The 20,422-nt window shown below is 40.1% G+C and overlaps 1 protein-coding gene across 1 annotated transcript; it reads right to left on the bottom strand.

The window, feature by feature from the left end:
• Window positions 1-4,849: 4,849 nt before the first annotated feature.
• On the bottom strand, window positions 4,850-19,793 carry barhl1b (BarH-like homeobox 1b). The gene is made up of 3 exons (XM_020925886.2): window positions 19,367-19,793; window positions 12,351-12,573; window positions 4,850-5,162 (listed from the first exon to the last, which is right to left on the bottom strand). Exons 1-3 carry the CDS (start codon window positions 19,791-19,793, stop codon window positions 4,850-4,852), a joined length of 963 nt encoding a protein of 320 aa, XP_020781545.2.
• Between the last annotated feature and the right edge of the window lie 629 nt (window positions 19,794-20,422).

Genomic DNA, 20,422 nt, shown 5'->3' with positions numbered 1-20,422 from the left:
GATCTTTGTTATGACTAAACACAATTCAGGGCCTGTTTACACGAGAACACTTGCAGGTAAAATGACAAAATATTTATTGGAAGTGTCTTTCGTTTAGACGGTGACGGCATTTTTGGGGCTTAAAAATGCAAAAATCTGAAACCACCATCCAGAGCGGAAAAGTTGAACACACTTCACCGTAGTGTTTCCATCTACACTGCCCAAGATGCAAAACTCTGGTCAGATCTGTTCACGTCGTGTAAGCGTTTATGTCACATACATCACCATTGAGTGTCACCACCGAGCCGCCCAATTGAATTCCACACACTTTGGCTTCACTGTATGCACGCAGATTTCCTCCCGAAACCGCTCATCTAAATGCAGAATAAAAAGTGAAGACGCAACGCCTCTTCTTCTGTTCTTCCTTTCAGACCATCATCATATAAACGTGGACTTAGGTTTGTATTTGAGGAGGAAACAACGTCTAACAAGAGTCATTTTACATCATATAGACTCTTTAACATAAAATATGTTCTATTAATTGTATAACGTTATAAGATCTTTTACTTTTGGTGACCACAAAATAACTAACAATTTGCTTTTGTATAGCTTTGCTTTTTTTAAGCTTTATAGTTTTGTTCCTGAAAATGAGATAGTAGTTTCATACAGCAGACAGTGTGTATGTCCCTCAGCCTCACTCTGATGGTCTGATGGTTCACTCTTCAGAGGTTTAAATCAGGTTAGAGCTGTTCCTCATTGACCCTCTCCAAGTTGTCTTTGGAGTTTAGTTTAGTTTAGGTGTTTATTTATCAGGGACAATGTTCATAAAAACATTGAACTACACAAAGAAGTCATATGTTTGTGCAGGTTAGAACAAAATTGCTCATTTCCACCTTCAGTCCCTGGACAGGCTGATGTCATAAATGGCACACATGCCAATAAAATACAATACAATGTATACTGATGCAATCATTCATCCAGTCAATCAATAAGTAAAACTATAGTCCCAATCAGGAGTTATTTGTGTTTGTTTGATCTTGAATCACTTACATTCAAGACTCCATATTTTCTATCAACTGTATCGGTGATGCACATAGGATTCAGTGGTGTTGCCTTGTCACTTTGGTACAAATGAAAAATCTGCAGCTCACTGGTGTGATGTGCAGCTGTCCACTGAATGTGCCAACAGCAGCTTGGAAGCTGTGGGTATTTATCACATTGTAAAGACTTCATATACACACTCAGATATGGCGTAAACTAAGTTCAGGTTAAGGTTTAGGTTAAAGTTACACTAGAAAACCAGTAACTATTCTAATGCTGATTTACTCTTAAGTACAAAAACATTGGACATGATGTTATAATTTGGTGTTTTTTGGTTCTCAAGATCCACTCAGCAGCAGAATGAGCCTCACATGAATCTCTCATTTGTGTTGCCAGATTCACTGCTGAAATCTGGTTGAGCTGGTTTAAACCTAAAGGCGTCTCTCTGTTCTGATCTAAACAGACTCAAGCCACTGGAGCAGGTTTTAAATCAAAGACTTTTATTTGCACATTTATAAAAGTACTTCTCTTTTACATCAAATCCCTTGAAGTTTGTTGGGAATTTACCCCCCAAAATAAAACAGAATACTGAAAAACAGAAATTTTTGTTTGGAAAAAATGTGAAGAAATTCCTGGTTTCCATAATAAATGGAAAACTGAAGACGATAACCACTCCACAAAATCTGTAATATACATGTTATAATCACCAGAGGACAGGACGCAGTCACACATCCAGAGTGGAATTTCAGATGGAAAATTTCACTTTGAAATCTCAAATAAGAGCTCAGATTCTTGCAGATTTGTTCTTTGACCTTGGCCTGGAGGAGAGCGCTAACATTTTTCGATAAAAGGCAAAATATTCTTATTTACAAGTTTATGAACAAAAAATCATGACAGATTTACAAAAGGTTGCTTTGGATTCTCTACAGAACTACAGCAGTTTGAAGTGCAGCCCAGTCTCCCAAAGTCAAGTACGACGCTCATCTCTGCAGATAGAAAAAAATCAAATCATTTTATTATTTTAAAAGACCCATAGTGCACAAAAGAGACTCATGAAGAATTAAACCATGTTAGAAAGTTGTTACCTCATCACAAACAGACCTGGAGATGTGTTTTGTTTCATTCACATGTTTGAGTAACTCTTTATTATGAGTCTGTCTACATCTCCAAAGCTGAAAATGCTCTGTTCCATCTTGTGATGTCATGAAGTGATAGTTTTGAAGTGAACAGCTCCTTTTACCTTTAGTTCAGTAAAGATTGGCAATTCCAGAGCCAAATATTATCCAGATGATTTTAGTGAAGGTGTATCGAGTTTAAAAACACGGTGGAGCACTTCCTGTATGTACATGACATCACAAGGTGGAACAGTGTTTTCTGTTTGAGAGAAGAACTCAGCTTAAATGTGTACAGTTTGTGGGTTAAACATGAAACAAAACACAACTCCAGGTTTGTTTGTGACGAGGAAACATTAGAACAGTGTCATATGGGCCCTTTAAGAAAAAAAAACAAAAACGTAAGAGCATTTTTAAAAATTTTGATTATTGTTACGTTATGAGTTTATCATGTGATTGAACCAAGATGGTGCTCTGCCTTCCCTCTCCCCAGACACGCTTTTGCTTAAAGTGCACATGACAGGATAGACCGCTCATTTCACTAAAACACACTTACATTATTCAAAGTTTTACACCAATTCTTGTGAACTTTGTGAATTAATGTGTCAGATGTATAATTGCCCAAGTGTTACTATAGCAACCATAATGTTAACAAGGGCCAAAGTGTGTTTAAATTATACAATAGTTCTGACTAGACTAATACAAATAAATTATTAACAGTTTTATCTTGTGAAATGAAGGTCGAAACTGTCAGAAAATGCCTTTGTTTTTTTTTCATTTTGGATGGTTTTTTTTCCGTGTTGATGACATACACTAGCAGAGGGATAATACAGTGCTACTTCTTGACATTTGGGGTTTTTCTTTTCTAGTATTTCCCCAAAACTGTGATAAATCTTGACCACAGGAACTCTCCACCAAACATGAAAAGCCGTCATGTGCACTTTAAAATAAGAATATGGAAGTTATGTATTCGAACATTTCTGAGGACGTAAAGACTTAAGCAAAACAATAGGAATATAGATTTACAGTGAAGTTAAATACACTGGACCTTTTTTAAAATTCTGTTTGGGACCAGATTTCACTGCAGCAGGTCTTGCTCCTGGGACTTAGGAAATGGAATAGAACCAAGGACTTTGTGAAGTGGGCCAATGTACAGGAGTCAGTTAAGGTTTTACATGGTTAAAATTTCCAGATTATTTTCTGTGAGGCGCGGTGACTCTAGTGGAATCTTTAGTCATTGTATCCTTCGACAAGACACTTCACTAGGGGTGTACAAAAATATTGAAAGATCAATTGATATATCATATTGTTTAATTTGATGATACAGTATCGGTATCGTGGGTTGCTGTATCGATATATCAACCAAGAGTATTTTTAGTTATATTTTACTCAATAATTTGGTGTAAGAACGACAATTAAGTTGACATTTTCACTGTTTTGATGCGTAAAATGGGTGTTTTTCATATTAACTTTAAACAAACTTAGTGGACTTAGTAGACGTTTAGGTGCTGTCCACACTAGTACGTATACGAGTCGTTTTCGTTGTGGATACAGTGTTTGTTCACTCTAATCAGATGGAAAATGACTCCAGAGATGGAACGATCTGGTCCCTCCAGCTCCTACAAATTCATTTGAGTACAGATCTGATCCGGCACCGTGTGGACACCTGAAAACGCTGATATAGGTCTCTGCGCCGCAAAGTAATTCACCGCCAAAACACTAAGAGGCTAAAATATATGTCAATTCATATATACGTCTATGCGTACGACCTGCAGATGTATAATCTCTGAAAAGTTTAACATGAACCATCTCCAACACGACAGAAACACAGAGCAGACTCACCATCAGCAGAACATCCCTCTGTCACAGAAAGAACACTCATATTCCACTGAGTCATGTCCTTTAGTCCGACAGAAGCTGAACCGCATCAGAGCACAATAGCGAGTCTTTTTTTGAGCTCTTAGTTTATGCAAATGGTTTTAAGTTTTGTTTCTGTAAAACGTAAACAAATATGCTCAAAGCTGTGTGGAGTGGGAAGGCTCACGGACACAAGAACGACGTGTCTGGACGCAAATCGTTTCCGATACGGTGATACGGTGACAGCCGTATCACCGTAGCCTTTGTTTTTGACTGAACCGTATCGAATCGATTTAAAATATATCGTACTGAATCATATTGAAACGAAAGTGCATTGTTTCAAAAAACATCGTATCGTGGTTTATGAATGGAGGTATGTATCGAATCAGCAACTTCTTAATGATACCCAGCCTTACACTTCACCCACCTTGCCTATTGCGAATGAATTTTTGAGTGTCTTAAAAAGTGCCATCAAGTGTGATTCTTTTCATATTTGCAGAAACAAACCTCGAGGATGTATCTGAGAAAGCGGCTCCACTCCAAACGCTCTGAAAAGACTTCTGCTGGCCACTACCAATATGAAGAACCATAAGAACCATAAACAGAACAACGCCAACAGAGGTCAGACTGCAGCTCGAAACTCAAACACCCCAAAATACTGGACCAAATAAATACTTAACTTAGATCTTCACATTTATAAATAAATAACTTATAAATAAAGCTATTACAAAAGCTTCCATCGCCACGACGACAGTTCAGTCCGGCTCCAACCTAACGAGAAGTCCGGCGTTTTGTTTTCCCTCCCGCCTCAGTCTTTTCCGCATCGGTCGTAAACATGAGTCCGTGTCGGGCGTCGGGCTTCACCGTTGCTGCGCGGGCCGGGCCAGCACGCCGGACATGGGGGGCAGGGGAGGGGGCGGAGGGGGCGGCGGCTCTCCGGCTCCCCCCTGCAGGCCGTGGAGCAGGATGCGGGGCACGAGGGGGCGCTGCAGGGCCGGAGGGGGGGCGGCGGAGGGGCCCCTGTACAGGTAGAGGGCGGCGCTGGGGTCCAGGTTGGAGACCAGGCTCTGCGGGTAGAAGTACGGAGACGGGAACATGCGCTGCAGGGCCGAGTAGTTCCCCGCCTCAGCCAGGAGCTCCAGGCCCACCGCCGTCTGACGCTTCCACTTCGTCCTGGAACACAAGAAGAAGAAGAAGAGAGGGAGTTAGATAAAGGATGTTAAAGGTTCCACTACCTGCTTGTTTCCATGGAGATGTTGTTGCTTCACTTGGAATGTTCCTTTAAACACACACATCTAGCATTTATTCATTACATCTGATCCTATTGCTCAACAAACAGTAATTCCATCTGTCAGTAGGGGCGACTCTCCATAGATCTGAACTGTAATGTGACGCTCTGCTGTAACCTGCTTGTTTCCCTTGTCGTACATAGGTTAAATCTTTACTGTGGAACATTCTAGACCAGACCCTTAGAAGGAGTTTGCCAAAGGATTTCTGAATTCTATGTATTGTGGATAATAATTAAAATTTGATAAATTACCATTGTAAATGTGTCATTTTGATGCCCAACTTGGTGCACCGATAAATGGACAGTGGTTTATGTTTTATAAATTCGTCATCCAAGGCTTACCGTGGCTCCTATATTTACTCAGTTTCTTTGTGACTGCTGAATTTGGTAGCTCTCTGGCATTTTTGTTTCGTAAAGGTACCTGACTGGAGAAAAAACGTTGGAGACCCCTGTTCTCAGACCCTCCACTACCAATGATGCACCTTAAAGATTTAGCAAAAAAATGGTGTAATTCTTTTCTCATTTTGGCCATTTTTTAGGTTTCAAATTTTACTTTCTGGTTGGAAATCACTAGCCTGATTCTTCAGCTGGTTTCACTTTGTGGAAACCATGTGACCTAGCAGCATTAGGATTCTTTCGCTCGACAATAGGCGGGTACTTTTTTATTCAACCAATCGCTGCTGTTTGGTCGTGACGTATGAAATGCTCTGAAGGAAGAAGGGCAACAACGTCTTTCTCCTTGATAAAATTCACCAAAAATTCTCTTTGTTCCTTCTTTAAATCCTCGATCTCAGGAATCGTTACCAACACAGAATGTCTGTCTTCGTCTACATCCATCTCGACCTCTTTTGTTTACGGCTGTGTTGTACCACAAAAGGGACCCAGACAGGAGCTTAAGTTTGACGTCACGGCTTGAGTTTGTCATCACAAATTAAAAAGAGTTACATTAAAAATATTTGACTTTATTTGTGTAGACTCAACTTGACAAGTTCAAATGATCTACCAGTGGAATAAGTGTGTTTTTCTTAATTCAAGCAACATTTAATTTTGTTTCTTATTTTAAGTGCAAAGAGTTGTTTTTCAAAATCTTAAGAGCAGCAAGATATATTTTCATATTTGAAGTACAAAAAGTCTGGTTCCACTGGCAGATCATTTTAATTGTTAAGTGAAATTGACTCAAAAACGTTCTTACTTCAAGTCATATTAACTTGGCTAGATGATAGCTTTTGTAGTGTAGGGAATTCCATAACTGTTACCGAGCAACCATGTATGTAGAAAAGTATCGGAAAAATAGTTCATGAAGTTTCAGAAACATTATTTGGGCGGTCAGGGTTGAGCTCCATGAAGTGAACTTGCTTCTGAAAGTTGTAAACGGTGCTTATAAACTCATCGTGGTGAATAATTAGGATGCTCAGAATACACAAGGGGAGTGAGGAGGATCTTTCACACGTCACACGGTAGAAACACGACGACGACTACTACTACTACTACTACTACTACTACTACTACTACTGCTGAACTATTGCTAACTATGGATTTTGGAACTGCACACTTACATACAATTAAAATAGCCAGTTTATAGAGACATATGACATCTATACACAACAAGGTTTTATTTGAGGTCCAGAGTTCCAGCAGACGAGGGGAAACACAATGAAGTATAGAAGCAGCGTTCATATTCCACCATATCAGACATTTTGTACTCAAGTAAATCAGAGTATTTCAAAAATAATGTTATATTGCTCCAAGAAATGATTCAAGTGATACTAAAGGTTATTTTTTGGAAACTACTGTTCAAGTATGAGTAACGATGGGCATAACATCCACACTAAAATTTAATAAAAAAAAAAAAAAAAAGGATAGACAAAAAAAAAAACCAGACAAACTGTTACTTACTGTGAGTAACCTAAACTTTCTCTCGAGTAACAGTACAGTTACTCTGTTAGTAGTACTCAAGTATGAGTATGAAACCATAAGAGCCCACCTGTCTGCTCCTGCCTGCTCCTGTCTACTCCTCTCTGTACCTGTCTGCCTCCTGCTTGCTCCTGCCTGCTCCTGCCTCCTCCCCTTTGTACCTGTTGGCTCCTGCTTGCTCCTTCCTGCTCCTGTCTGCTCCTGTCATCTCCTGCATGCTCCTGTCAACTCCTGCCTCCTCCCCTTTGTACCTGTTAGCTCCTGCCTGCTCCTGCCAGCTTCCTGCCTCCTCCCCTCTGTACCTGTCGGCTCCTGTCTGGTCCTGTCGTCTCCTGCGTGCTCCTGTCGGCGTGGGCAGGTGCTTGTGAGTGCTGGTGAATAATAGATGTGCACACATGCACACGTGCAGTATTCATGAGTCCAGTGTGTCTCTATATTTGTTTGTGTCATTTAGCCTGAGCTGAGCTGTACACACACCACAGACACGGGACACCAGGAGGCGGGGCCAGTCACCACGACAACCAATAATATGAAATCCAATTATTGATATTTTTATGAAGAATTTTACCATCGACTTTAAACGCTCCCATAACTCTGTATTTTATAAATTTGTAACTATTTCCCAGATTTTTGTCCATCAGACACTCTTCCAAGTTCCGTCAAGCAACGTGACGGGAACAAAGGAGGGAATAATGTGTCTTGCCCAAAGAAACAATGCCATGCCCTGGCTGTCCGAGCATCAACTATATATACTGACACTGGAGTGGGCACATTGAACAAAGTAACTTGCCCGAGGACACAATGGACATTTCCAGGTCAAAGCAGTAGCCGTCCCAGCTTTATACTGTGAGTGTGCTGGAGTGGGCCAATTGCACAAAGTGTCTTGCCCGAGGACACAGTGGCAGTAATAATGCATCAGTTTTCTAGACTCTCAAAGACACTTTACAGAACAGGCGAGTCAAAGCGGAGATTGAACCATTCCCTCTCCGTGACAACTGTAATCGCATGTATTGAGACCGGAGTAGGTCATTTGAATAAAGTGTCTTGCCCAACGACACAAAGCTTTTGACTGGGTCAGAATGGGAATATACCCAGATAATATAAAGATACAAGAGATAGAAGTTATTTGCTTAATTCAAGTGTCTTGCACAAGGACACAATAGTACTTGCTTTGTAGGTTGGGAATAAAACCATACCCTCTCCACAGCAAATATAACCATGGACTTTAATGATTTAACAGTACATCAGATAGAAAGTGTCTTGCATAAGGACACAATGGCCATGCCTGGATCAGTTCAGGAATGGAACCATATCCTCTTCACCGCAACTATAACCATCAATTTTAATGATGTAACAGTACATCACAAAGAAAGTGTCTTGCACAAGGACACAATGGTCATGCCTGGATCGGGTCGGGAATTGAACCATACCCTCTTCCCCCCAACTTTAACCATAGTCTTTAATGATTTGACAGTACATCAGATAGAAAGTGTCTTGCTCAAGGACACAATGGTAGTTGCTGTGTAGGTTGGGAATAGAACCATACCCTCTCCACAGCAAATATAACCATGGACTTTAATGATATAACAATACATCACATCAAAAAAGTGTCTTGCACAAGGACACAATGGACACACCTGGGTCAGGTCAGGAATTGAACTACGCGCTTTCTGCTCCAACTATAACTATATACATACAGTGAGAATTGAGTGCACTGTTTTGGATAAGGTGCCTTGCCCTATGACACGTTGGCAGTGCCCGGGTCAGAGCAGGAATACAACCACAATCTCTTTGTCAGAACTACGTGTACAGAGACTAGAGTACATTTTGGATAAAGTGTCTTGCCCAAGGACACAGTTTGTAGCAGGAACTGAACCATGCACTTTCTGCTTTAACTATAACTATATACATACAGTGAGATGCCTTGCCCTATGACACGTTGGCACACCCGGGTCAGAGCAGGAATACAACCACAATCTCTTTGTCTCAACTATGTATACACACACTAGAGTACATTTTGGATAAAATGTCTGGCCCAAGGATGTGAGTTTGTAGAAGGAATTGAACCATGTACTTTCTACTATAACTAAATACATACAGTGAGGTGCCTTGCCCTATAACACGTTGGCAGTGCCCGGTTCAGAGCAGGAATAAAACAGCAATCTCTTTGTCCCAACTACGTCCACAGACACTAGAGTACATTTCTGATAAAGTGTCTTGCCCAAGGACGCAGTTTGTAGCAGGAATTGAACCATGCACTTTCTGCTCCAACTATAACTATATACATACAATGAGGTGTCTTGCCCTATGACACGTTGGCACACCACAATCTCTTCGTCCCAGCTATGCATACAGACACTAGAGTACATTTTGGATAAAGTGTCTTGCCCAAGGACGCGAGTTTATAGCAGGAATTGAACCAAGCTCTTTCCGTCCTAAATATACCGAAACTGGAGTAGCCTACACAATTTGGATAAAGTGCATAGCCTGATGACACTTTAACTTTGAGTATGTAAGACCAGAATTGAACCAACAACCCATTGATTTGTCACTGAATTTTCCAATATTCTCCGATTTAGGTTAAAAATGTAAAAAGCGATGGCGTTTTAATCGTGTTTTCTGAAATAAACGTGTCATCTGTCAGAACGTGATGCTTCAGACCTCTTCGTATTTTGGTTATTAATATTTTGTTCGTATTTTTAGAACACTTAAATCAAATATAAAATAAAAAGCGAGCGTGTAAGTGGACATTAAAAACACGTCTTTGAAAATGTGAAGTGTGACTGACAGGTCCCCATAATGCACCTGTCAGTGTGTGTTATGCGCGGCGGCCATATTGTTTCTGACATATTCGTCGTTATGGAAATGAGAGGAGACACTGGGAAAGCTAGAAAATGAATTCAATGAAATACAAAAATTCTATCTAAAAACTGGGATTTAACAGTAAATTTTGAGTAATTTTCTTACAGAAGATATTAATTATAAAAATCGGTAAGCGATCCCAAAGCGTTGGTAGTTCATTTCGTATTATAGCACAATATAATAAGATCTGAACAAAAGTAAGTAACCTGTTTTTCCTCAGCTGACGGATGTTTTAAGCCAGATGCCCTTCCAATACTAACCACAGTATTCATCAGTTCCTTCACAATATATTTTAAACTTTTGTATTATTTAGGTTATTTTTGTATACTTTATATAAACATGAAAAACGCAAGAATTGTATGCAAAATATTTTTATGATGCATACTTGATGGTTCTAATTTTTGCTTATTTTCTTTTCATTTAATCATTCCTGGAGCAACAATTATTGATATTAAAATGTATAATTAGAAATTCATGCAGATATTCCTGTATGTTTACATTTCAAATTCTCAAAGTTCATACTTAGAAGTTTCGGATGCAGATTTACAAACTTTTCAATCCATTTCAAAACAATTTTGATAATAATTATCTGCAGACTGAAAAATCTTGCCCTAATTTTCACTTTTTTCTTTTTGGTTCTCAGTTAACATTAAAAAAATATATTTATGTCCAAAATTTGCCTTGAATTTTGAAAAGCGTATTTTCAGACATCAAAGTGTGTGTGAGAGAATTCTGACTTTGAATGTAAATTGAGCTTTTTTTCTGAATTTACTCACCACAAACAAATGCAACAATGATTTTACAAAAAAAAAAATTCAAATTCAAATTGACTATTTACTTTTCTTTCATAAAACCAAACCCTTCAGAAGCAGCATCATTCTACCTCTGTAACAGACTTGTCACGTGTCAGCTGTCACTCATGCCAATTGCTCATGACGCGTTCACAGTCCCTCCAAAAATTCTGGATTTTTCACAACTGCTCTGCACATTTTAGTTAATTGTGAAAATATAAAAATGTAAAAGTGTGCACGTGTCAGCTGTCACTCACTCGTGTAATGGGCTCTGACTCAGTCCTCTCTGGAGGCCTACACTGCAAAGGTGAACATGCAAATTCAGAATTTATTTTTTTTTTTCTACTATTTTTAGTTTTGCTATTTTAATTTGAATGAAATAAGATGTTAAGATTTTTTTTTAATTTTCCAGATTTTTTTCTAACTATTTTTAAGTGCATGATAATGGCCTAAAATTTGCATAATGGAAATGTGTCTTTGGTCTGTTTTTAAAAATGGTAACTAAGTCAAATAGCGATTCAAAATTGTATGGAATTTTTTTGCAATTTTTCCACAATATATCTTGACAGTTCTGTAATTTTAAATATATTTTGACAATAAAATAAAACTGAACCAATAAATAACGTTAAAGGTTTCTTCAATTTTACCACATGGGACTTTCCTCCAGGGTTTTAAGGTATATTTTCTTCAGTCTTTTACTGATTTCAAACTTTCAGATTTTTTTTATTTAAATTTTTTGTTATTTTATCTTTTTTTGCAGTTGAAATGTGGTTGACTGGGCCTATACTCTAATATTTGTAATTAGTTCAGTGGTTAATTTTATATATTATGAAAAACACAGGTCTCTTTATGAGCGAAACTTGAGAAATTTTAGGTGAACTAGAATTTTTAAAATCGTTCTCTATTACATGAAATGGGGACAAAAAAATAAAAAAAATTAAAATATTAAATTGGTAAAAATGGTTCTATTCCAAATAAAGCAACCACTAATGACACTAATGATACTACCACTAATTTTAATATTGACAATACGTTTTTTTTGTTTTTTTTTTTTTTTTTTTTGTTGCTCAGTTAGTCGACTAGTCTAACGAGTATTTCTATTTGAGATGTTTTAAATAGGCCTACATTTTTAACCAAATAAATGTGTTGTATCGTGACTGAAGGCTTTTACGCAAGAATATTTACGTAAAGGTATTTAAGTACAGTGTAGGTTGATAGTATTTAATTTTTTTAATAACCATCTTCGTTAAAATTGTTTTTTGGCGTGCGTTTTAGAGTCACGATTAATATTTTAATAGTCGACTCCTCACAGTTATTCCGATTAACCGATGCAGCCTTAATCCCGGATGCACAAAAATAGTGGAAACTGCTAAAAATCAATCAATATTCTGAATTCAAGCGGATAGCCTATTTCCTTTTCTCATCCCTCCCTTGGGCCCTGTCCCTCCCTCCTTCCTCCATCCTTTCCTTCTTCCCCCCCTCTCCCCTCTCCCGGGGCTGACCCACCTGCGGTTCTGGTACCACGTCTTGACCTGGGTGTCGGTCAAATTGAGGGACGCAGCCAGCTCCATGCGGTCCTGCACGCTCAGGTACTTCTGCCGCTCGAAACTGCGCTCGAGCTGCGCCAGCTGGTGGTCGGTGAACGCGGTCCGGGCCTTTCGGGGTTTCTTGAGCCGGACCTGCGGGCTGTCTCTGCTGCTGGAGATCTCCCTGTCCCCCTCCTCCTTCACTGTGGACACAAACAGGCGGGACAGGGGGGAGATGAGTGGAGGGTCAAGGGAAGAGAGCCGTGCGTAATTGTGGATAGACCCTCTAAAGTGGTAATACGCGTAATATGAGTTCAAATATAGTGTGTAGCTATTGCGTAAGTACGTAAAGGTGCATAGAGCTTAAAGCATTGTCAGTAGCCTCTAAAATGAGAATAACAATGGTAAATTTAAAATACAAAAACTTAAAATCCAGGTTATAGTTTAATTTATTCTAAGATTCGATAGTGGCGCTTGTGCGTAAAGTGAGTAAAATTGGATGGAGACTGTTACGCCAAATGAAAAATAAATAAATAAAGTTACACCAAATGAATTGTAGTTATACTAATCTCTAAAATGATAGTAATAATGCTAATAACTCATGGTAAAATCAAAATATTAACGTTTTATATCCAGGTTAGGTTAGGTTAGGTATTTCAGAGATGAAAGCAGGAGGCCAGTGCGTAAAGATGTGCCAATATTTTTTGTCGTTACAGGCCCACTAGGCTTAAAAATGATAATAATGATAAGATACCCAAATACAAAATACAAAAGCTTTACAATCGTGAGATAAGTTTGTATTTTAGAGATACACGTAAGAAAAGGGAGGTGTTGGGTTGGTGTTACGTAAGTGCGTAAAGGTGGACGGAGCCTGCAACGCCCAAAGTAATGTTTTTATGCCAGCCTCTAAAATTTTAATAGCAAGGATGAGTTCAAGATATAGTTTAACTTCCAGGTTTTAGTTTTGTATTTCAGAGATGTAAGTAAGATCATGGAGGTTCAAGGTCAACCAGTGCGTCAGTGCGTAAAGATGGAGGTTGCGACGTATGGTCTTTGTGTTGTTCTTTTTGTTGTTTACTCGTCAGTGGAGGTTTTTGATTTGATTTAATATTGTCAAAAACAAAAAATAAAAACAAGTAAAATGGTTTTCAATAGTATTTCCCTGAACACTCAGTAAATTCTTTTAGTCTGAACCCCCAAACCACACGACTGACTGTAGAATTCTCCATTAAGTCACAAGCAGATCATGGACGATTAAAAGCGACTGAGTCTCGATTAAAATTCGATTAACTGCCAAAATGATATCAGTAATGGTTAGTTGAAAATCCAAAAGCTTTACATCCATGTTTTAGTTTTGTTTTTCAGACGTAGAAGTGAATAAGGGCGATTCAAGGGCAGCGTGCTGTGCGTAAAAACGAACCAACAACCTCACACCAAAAGCATTTCTAAACTTTTTTAAAATAATAATAATAAAAATATCAGTTTGTGTTGGGTTGAATTACACGTGACACCCATAAAAGACGTCTTAACTTTCCAGATTTTGAAACGTGATGGCGTAATCGTTCAAATAACTTTAACGTAAGAAAATATTTTGACAACCACTCATACTATTTCAAGTCAGTTGGTTTTGTCTTTACAACTTTATTAAATATTCTGTCCGGATGGCTGCTTAATGCGCGTTACGTACTCCCGGAGCCTCAATGGGCCTTCACCGTTTATCACCCATTACCCGGTACACTTGTTGACCACGTGACACAATTAAACGCGTTCTCTTAGTGGGCAGCAGTCAGGAATGCCCACGGCTGTGTACGTCAGGACGCACGGGTCACTCACTCTACGCACACGCAGCTGACGTTGGGACTGGTACATGTATCCACAGGTGATGGGGACATAGTTAGAAAAACAAAAATACGCCAATGTTTACGATGTTTACGACGGATATAACGAACTAATACCAAATGTTTAATAATTTATGTTTTAAGCAGCATTTTGAGAACTTTCTGTTTCAAAATATAAAACCAAATGGGTGTTTAAATGGTCAATCACTATGGCAACTGTCTTATAATATCACCATTTTGAAATCCAAAGCTGTATTTTAAGATTTGGATAGAACAATGCGCACGATCATTTTCTGCAATCTTTACGTTGCCATATAAGATAAACCTTTGTGAACACGCCCTTTACGCATTTGTGGGCTGTTAATAAATAAAAATAACCGCGTTTACGAGTGGTTACAACGTATATCACTTGACATAAATAAGCGTCCTGTTTTGCTCTCAGCTGTTGGCACCATTCATAATTAAAAGAAACAAAAAACTCTCCTCCAGCGCTCTGCTCGTGTTAAGTACTGAACAAAAATCCGCTGTTTTACGACTGGTAAAAGTAGAAAAATATATGTAATTGATTTGGGGTTTAAATTGTGAAATAGTAATGTAAAAATGCGCTTGGAACGGTTTTCTGTGATCTTCGTGCGTCAGGGAACAGGCCGTGCGTCAACGGTACATTTCATTGACAGAGATAATTAACCTTTGGACAGCTCCGGAGGTTTCGGATCTAGTTTCACGAACGGAAACCACGTTAAACACCCCGAAAAGTTAACATATACGTTTGGTTTCGTGAGCTTCATTCCATTTGGCATCGCTTCTGGCTGAATTCGGTGCGTAAAACCAAAAATGGCGATATTGTACTTGGTTTGCGTGCGTCACGGAGCAAAACTGGACGCGTTTTATTTGTTTTAAGACCACAGAGGTGATTTATTTTTTTTTGCTAGCGTGGTTCAGTCTTAATCCAAACGCTGACCTAGCCCATAACCTCTTGGCATTATCTTCTGAACCATTAATAATCATTTGAATTAAAAGGTACAGCGCGTAAAAGCCTTTCTGACCCTGAGTGAAGGTTCAAATTGTGTTTATATACCGAAAATACGAAACACGAAAATCTAAAATTGCTTAAATAATGATTTCTTACGGATTAAAAGCTTATTTGTGAATTAACCGAGCCAGTTTCTCTTTATATTTAAAAATAGTTCGCATGTTTTCCCCTTTTTTCGTCTAAATTTGTCCTTGGTGCTTTGCTTTGATTGGTCCAAACTAGGCCATCTGAACCCCCATTAGGAGACACCCGTTGTTTTGGCTCCGGACCTAATGCGTAAAACTGTCCAAAATTTCAATCACGCCCCAAGCCACGTGACTCTCCTTATCCGCGGTTACTATGCAGTCTGGGAGAAGGGCTATTTGTGCTAATGTGTGGCCTTTTTTGGCATTAAAGCGCTTTCTAAAAATGGGGAAGGGGGAGTCGTGTTTGGACGATTTTGGACAGGTAAACCAACTCATTTTTTTATTATGATTTGGCACGCGTAATCTCAGCAGTTCAGTCAGTTTTGAGTCCATAAAAATATCATTACATTTATTTTTTGTTTTACAATATTGCCAAGAAAACGATGAGACGAGTCATGGAAATGTAGTACTTTACGCACTGGTAATGCGTCGTTTTTGCGCAAAATTATGAAAAATAGCTGATTCCAAAAACGTTATTGGATTTAAATTAGGCATAAAATTGAATAAAATCAGCAAAAAATATGGGGTTACGTATAAAATTGTGAAAAATATTAACCTTTGTTTTATCTTTAAGACCAAATTCATAAGTAAAAAGTAAAAATGGTAATGTTTATGTTACAAGAATCTCTGGCTATTTCAGTGACCACATCCCAAACACGTACGCATGATCAACTATTAAAAAAATAAAATTATTACTCTACGTAAGCATCTAAGTGTGTACTATATTGTCTACGTTTGACGCTAAGTGAGCCTGACTAGTTCGGTCTGCAAAGCGCACTTCCCCTCGCCCGGTTACGCGCGCCGTGGCTATTTGATTCGCTTTAAGTCTTTATGAAAAGCCAATATTCCTCCAATGTGATCCGCTCCCGGTCTATCTTTTGTTCTCCGGGGCCGAACACAAGAGAGGGGGGGAGAAGAAAGGGACCGAGGAGGAGTGAGCGACGCGCGCCAGTGAAGTGCGACGTGTACCCGACTGAGCAGCGCAATAATCCGCCTAATTGAGCCACAAGGGAAGGACCCGGAGCCTGAGCACAAACTTCACAGGCTGCGGAGGAAACGAGGAATCAAGAGCCACCGTACAAATCTGATTAGCGCCGCGGACAAATTACATCAAATCCGGGGGAATATTATAGACACCGGGGTGGAGGAAAGAGAGGCGAGGAGTGAGGCGGGGGACGGGAATCAAAGAAGCCGAGGAGGAAGGCTCATTCTCGGATTGAACAAGGGGCTTTGATGCGATGAGTGACCATGAATATCATAAGTGGACAATGAGAAGATGACAAGATAACAGTGTTGAAACGACAATAGAGAGGTTTATCGATATAGGCTTGTTGTTCCATGTTTGGTGATCCCGTGCGTAAAAGCGTCACCAACTTCTTTTAATTGCAAATATTGAAATTCCTAGGCCCATGGAAGCATAAATTATGTGTTTATTGTTAAAGAAAATTGCGTAAAAAATATAGGAAAATGTATTATATGTATCATAACGTGTCACTTGCTTTGGTTTACAAATGGACTTGCTTAAATAATGAATGACACGACAACTGTAATTTACGCAGTCAAATTTACACAACTTGTACAAATGAATCCATAAAATCTATTTTAAAAAAATTTACTAAAATTTAGGATTTGAATCACATTGAAGGAAAAGAAAATTAATACAAAATACAAAAACAGCTAATTATAATCACAATAATGTCGAAAATAAACTGGCAAATATTGTTCATAACAGAAAAACGATCATTTTAAAACAGCAGTAGCGATGTGACCAAATCCGCAGGGTTTAATTTGATGTAGTTATTATAGGAATTCAACGTAGTGTCTTCATTAGTGCCTGTCCAGCCCAACTCAACCAAAATCTGTAGAGTAAATTATAACAAGAATAGCCTCTAGCAAAATACGAGTCGTTAAAGCTGAGAATCCAATGCGTAATGTGTGTTCCAAACTTCCCAAACGCACCGATAAGCCTACATAGATGCTTTTCTTTTAAGATGATAAGATAAAAATATAACAAAACTGACCAAAATACATCATAATAAACGCTAAGGTCACTCCTCACTTTCTCCAGAACCAATGCGTAAAACCATGTGTCTTACGCTGGTTTTATGCAATCCATTTTGAAACCAGATAGTTGTGAGTAAACGCTAAAATCCTCTATTGTGTGTTTTAATCGATTCGTGCGAAATATATAGATATATAAAAAATAAAATAAAAGTATCAAAATTTGACAACCACGATTTGAAAACACCTACAATAAATGAGCCCTCCCTGCACCCCGCCATTGCAATGACCGTCACGTATTCTGTGCGTAAAACCAGACGTGGCCCGCTTGAACAGATGTCCCAAATCACATGCATCACACAGAGGCTAATCAATTATTAATTATTACAATATTGATAGTGTCACCTGGTGAATGATTAAACAAAGGGAAAGACATGGAAATTCATTGCGCGTATTTGGATAGCGAAATTGCGTTATGGAGAGGTTTACGCGAATGAAATAAGGGAAATTACAAAGTTTGAGAAGACATTACAACATTCTTAAGGTCAATAATATTTTTTACAGGTATTCAAAGGTAGGTTTTGTTGTCGTACAGGGAGTTTTTGGGTCTATGATCAGGTACAACATTTGTGAATTTGAGAATCTGAAAAGAGTTTTAATGTAATTGTGTGCGTAAAAGTTAAAAATAATGGATACAATTACAGGATTAAATTATTATAAAGTCTATTCAATTCAAAATGGAGTTGTGTTGCTATTTTTGTGAATAATTATAGACTATAGCTTAATGGGATGAATGTCTATGCGTGTGTAGGTGGGATTTTTTGTCCTTAAAATGCTTTGAGAAAAAGTCGATAACTGACGCCACATGGGAGCTCCAATAATGTTTGTCATAATTATCCCCGTGTTCGCGTCCGTGGGCCTCTCGGAGCGGTGCGTCCCGGGTGCGCCTCCGTGCCCGCACCGGCCCGGCTCCGCGCCTCATTAAACTGTCAGCCTGACTCTGACATGTCTGTTACCGCTGACAACGAGCCCTGATGGCGTTTATCTGGAGGCGACCCTGTCATCTCCCCCCCTCCACCCACCGCCCTCCTCCTCAAACCCACACCGAGCGAGGCGCCTCCGAGCGGGGCAGGGACGCGCTCCGAGCCGCCACCGCTGGAGCCTTATTACGGTTTTGGGTTTTTTTTTTAGGTTTTTGCTGAAAGCTGGCTCGTGGTGTCCTCGCGTAAAACGGAGGATTATTAAAGCACGTGTTTGTTTCGTGTTTATTTGCCCTAAAGGCACCGCGCAAAACAAAAGATTTGTGTCAATAAAGTCACTTTTACAAGGTCTACATTTTTATACTTTTATGATTTTATTCTGTTTGACATTTTAGGCCTGTATTTGACAAGAAAAAATCAAAGGAAAATTTTAGGTTAGAGTAAAGTAGACGATTTAAACACACACAACAAATAACTGGTAAAATAATTCGTTGGTCTGACAGTGGTTTCCACCCGCGTGTGTCGGACTCCGTGGGCAGGAGGATTTTACGCACGCTGACAGTGATTTTACAGTTACAAAGATTTACTGAATATAATCTCCTAACTCCCTTCAATTTAAATAGTGTAATACTTTTTTTCTAAGGACTTAATTTCCCATAGTTCAATTTTAACAGCTGTGATGTTTTTTTTAATTCTTTGAATTTTACACCGGGACACAAATGCATCACGCTCAGTTTGTACTGACATGTTTTGGACTCATTGTCTGTGTAAGTGTAAAATATACTCCATAATGTTCATATACGCGCTGACACAAATCTCCTGAAATACTGCACTGCAATTCTGATTATGAACAATATTTTATATTCATGTATATATCACATCATACAATATTATACTTTTTACAAAGGTCTTGCAATAATAATAATAAGGCTTTATAAAAATGATATAACACGTCTCACCTTTGTACTCGCTGTCTGAGGACGAGTTGCTGTGGATCTTGTCCATGAAGTCCTGCTCCTGGAGCTTGGAGGCCAGGCGGCTCGCCTCCTGAGCGGGCTGCCCGTTACTGGAATAGGGCGCACAGGCAGCCAGGGGCTTACAGTCCGCGAGAATGTCCCGTATGAGAAACGAGGATGTGACGGTGCGCTGCTGGGGCCCGGCGGAGAGCTGCGCGTGCTGCAGGTGCGGCGGAAGGCCCAGCGCCGCTCGCTGTGCCGCGCTCTCATCGCACTCACGGCGCGGTGAAGGCGGTGAAGAACAACCGCTCTCCGCGTCAGAGCGCGGGCTGAAGCTGCCCTCCACACTGCCGCCCTTCAGCGGGCTGCCCGCCCGGTGCGACAGCAGTGAGTCAATGCCGAAACTCGACCCGTTCGAAGACGCCTCCATCTGGACCGGCCTCAGACCAGCATCTGGGTCAAGTGTGCCGAGGAAGTGTTCAAGTCCTTCCCAGGACCCTCCGGTCAGGTGTGCCGAGGAAGTATTCGAGTCCTCCCCAGGACCCTCCGGTCCTGCAGGGGGTCGGTGTAAATAATACCGCTCCTTCCGCACGAGCGCGGCTCCTGTTCCGTGTGCGGCGGGCTGCGCTGCGCTGCGAGCCTCTGCTTCTCACGAGGCTTCGGGTTTATATAAAAGCTCTCAGTCAGTCTGGTCTTGAGTCCCGCTGAAACAGTCTGAAACAGAGTATCCTGCAGGAGGGGGCTCCGGTACGTCCGGGAGCAGGGCTCTTCTCTCCGGTCCCAAAGGGCTCAGAGGGAGCCGTGCGCGGGGCAGTTTAGTGCGTGTTTAGCGCTGTCCGCTCCGGAAGGTTCGGCGGGACATTCAGCACCTCGGACAGCTGCAGAGCGGGGCGCAGTGCGCGCGGCTCTGGCACATGGCTCTGCTTCAGTGTGGAGCAGAGAAAGTGAGCCGCGTGGAGCAGCACAGGTGGAGAAGTAGAACAAACAGAACAAGTGGAACAAGTGCAAAGCGGAAGACACTGGTGAGACGCAGCGGCGCGCGACGCGGAGCTAAAGTGG

Source organism: Boleophthalmus pectinirostris, unplaced genomic scaffold, assembly GCF_026225935.1.
Source record: "Boleophthalmus pectinirostris isolate CB_2022bp ecotype Guang Dong unplaced genomic scaffold, ASM2622593v1 HiC_scaffold_18, whole genome shotgun sequence".
NCBI classification, from domain to species: domain Eukaryota; kingdom Metazoa; phylum Chordata; class Actinopteri; order Gobiiformes; family Gobiidae; genus Boleophthalmus; species Boleophthalmus pectinirostris.
Note: the sequence above shows the minus strand (reverse complement) of the source record. Positions and strands in the feature narration are given on the sequence as shown.

Coding starts and splice junctions, on each gene's coding strand:
- barhl1b (XM_020925886.2), bottom strand. CDS start 19,793: ATGGAGGCGTCTTCGAACGGGTCGAGTTTCGGCATTGACTCACTGCTG. Junction 12,574..19,366: donor CTCAGACAGCGAGTACAAAG/GTGAGACGTGTT, acceptor TTGTGTCCACAG/TGAAGGAGGAGGGGGACAGG. Junction 5,163..12,350: donor ACGTGGTACCAGAACCGCAG/GTGGGTCAGCCC, acceptor CTTGTGTTCCAG/GACGAAGTGGAAGCGTCAGA.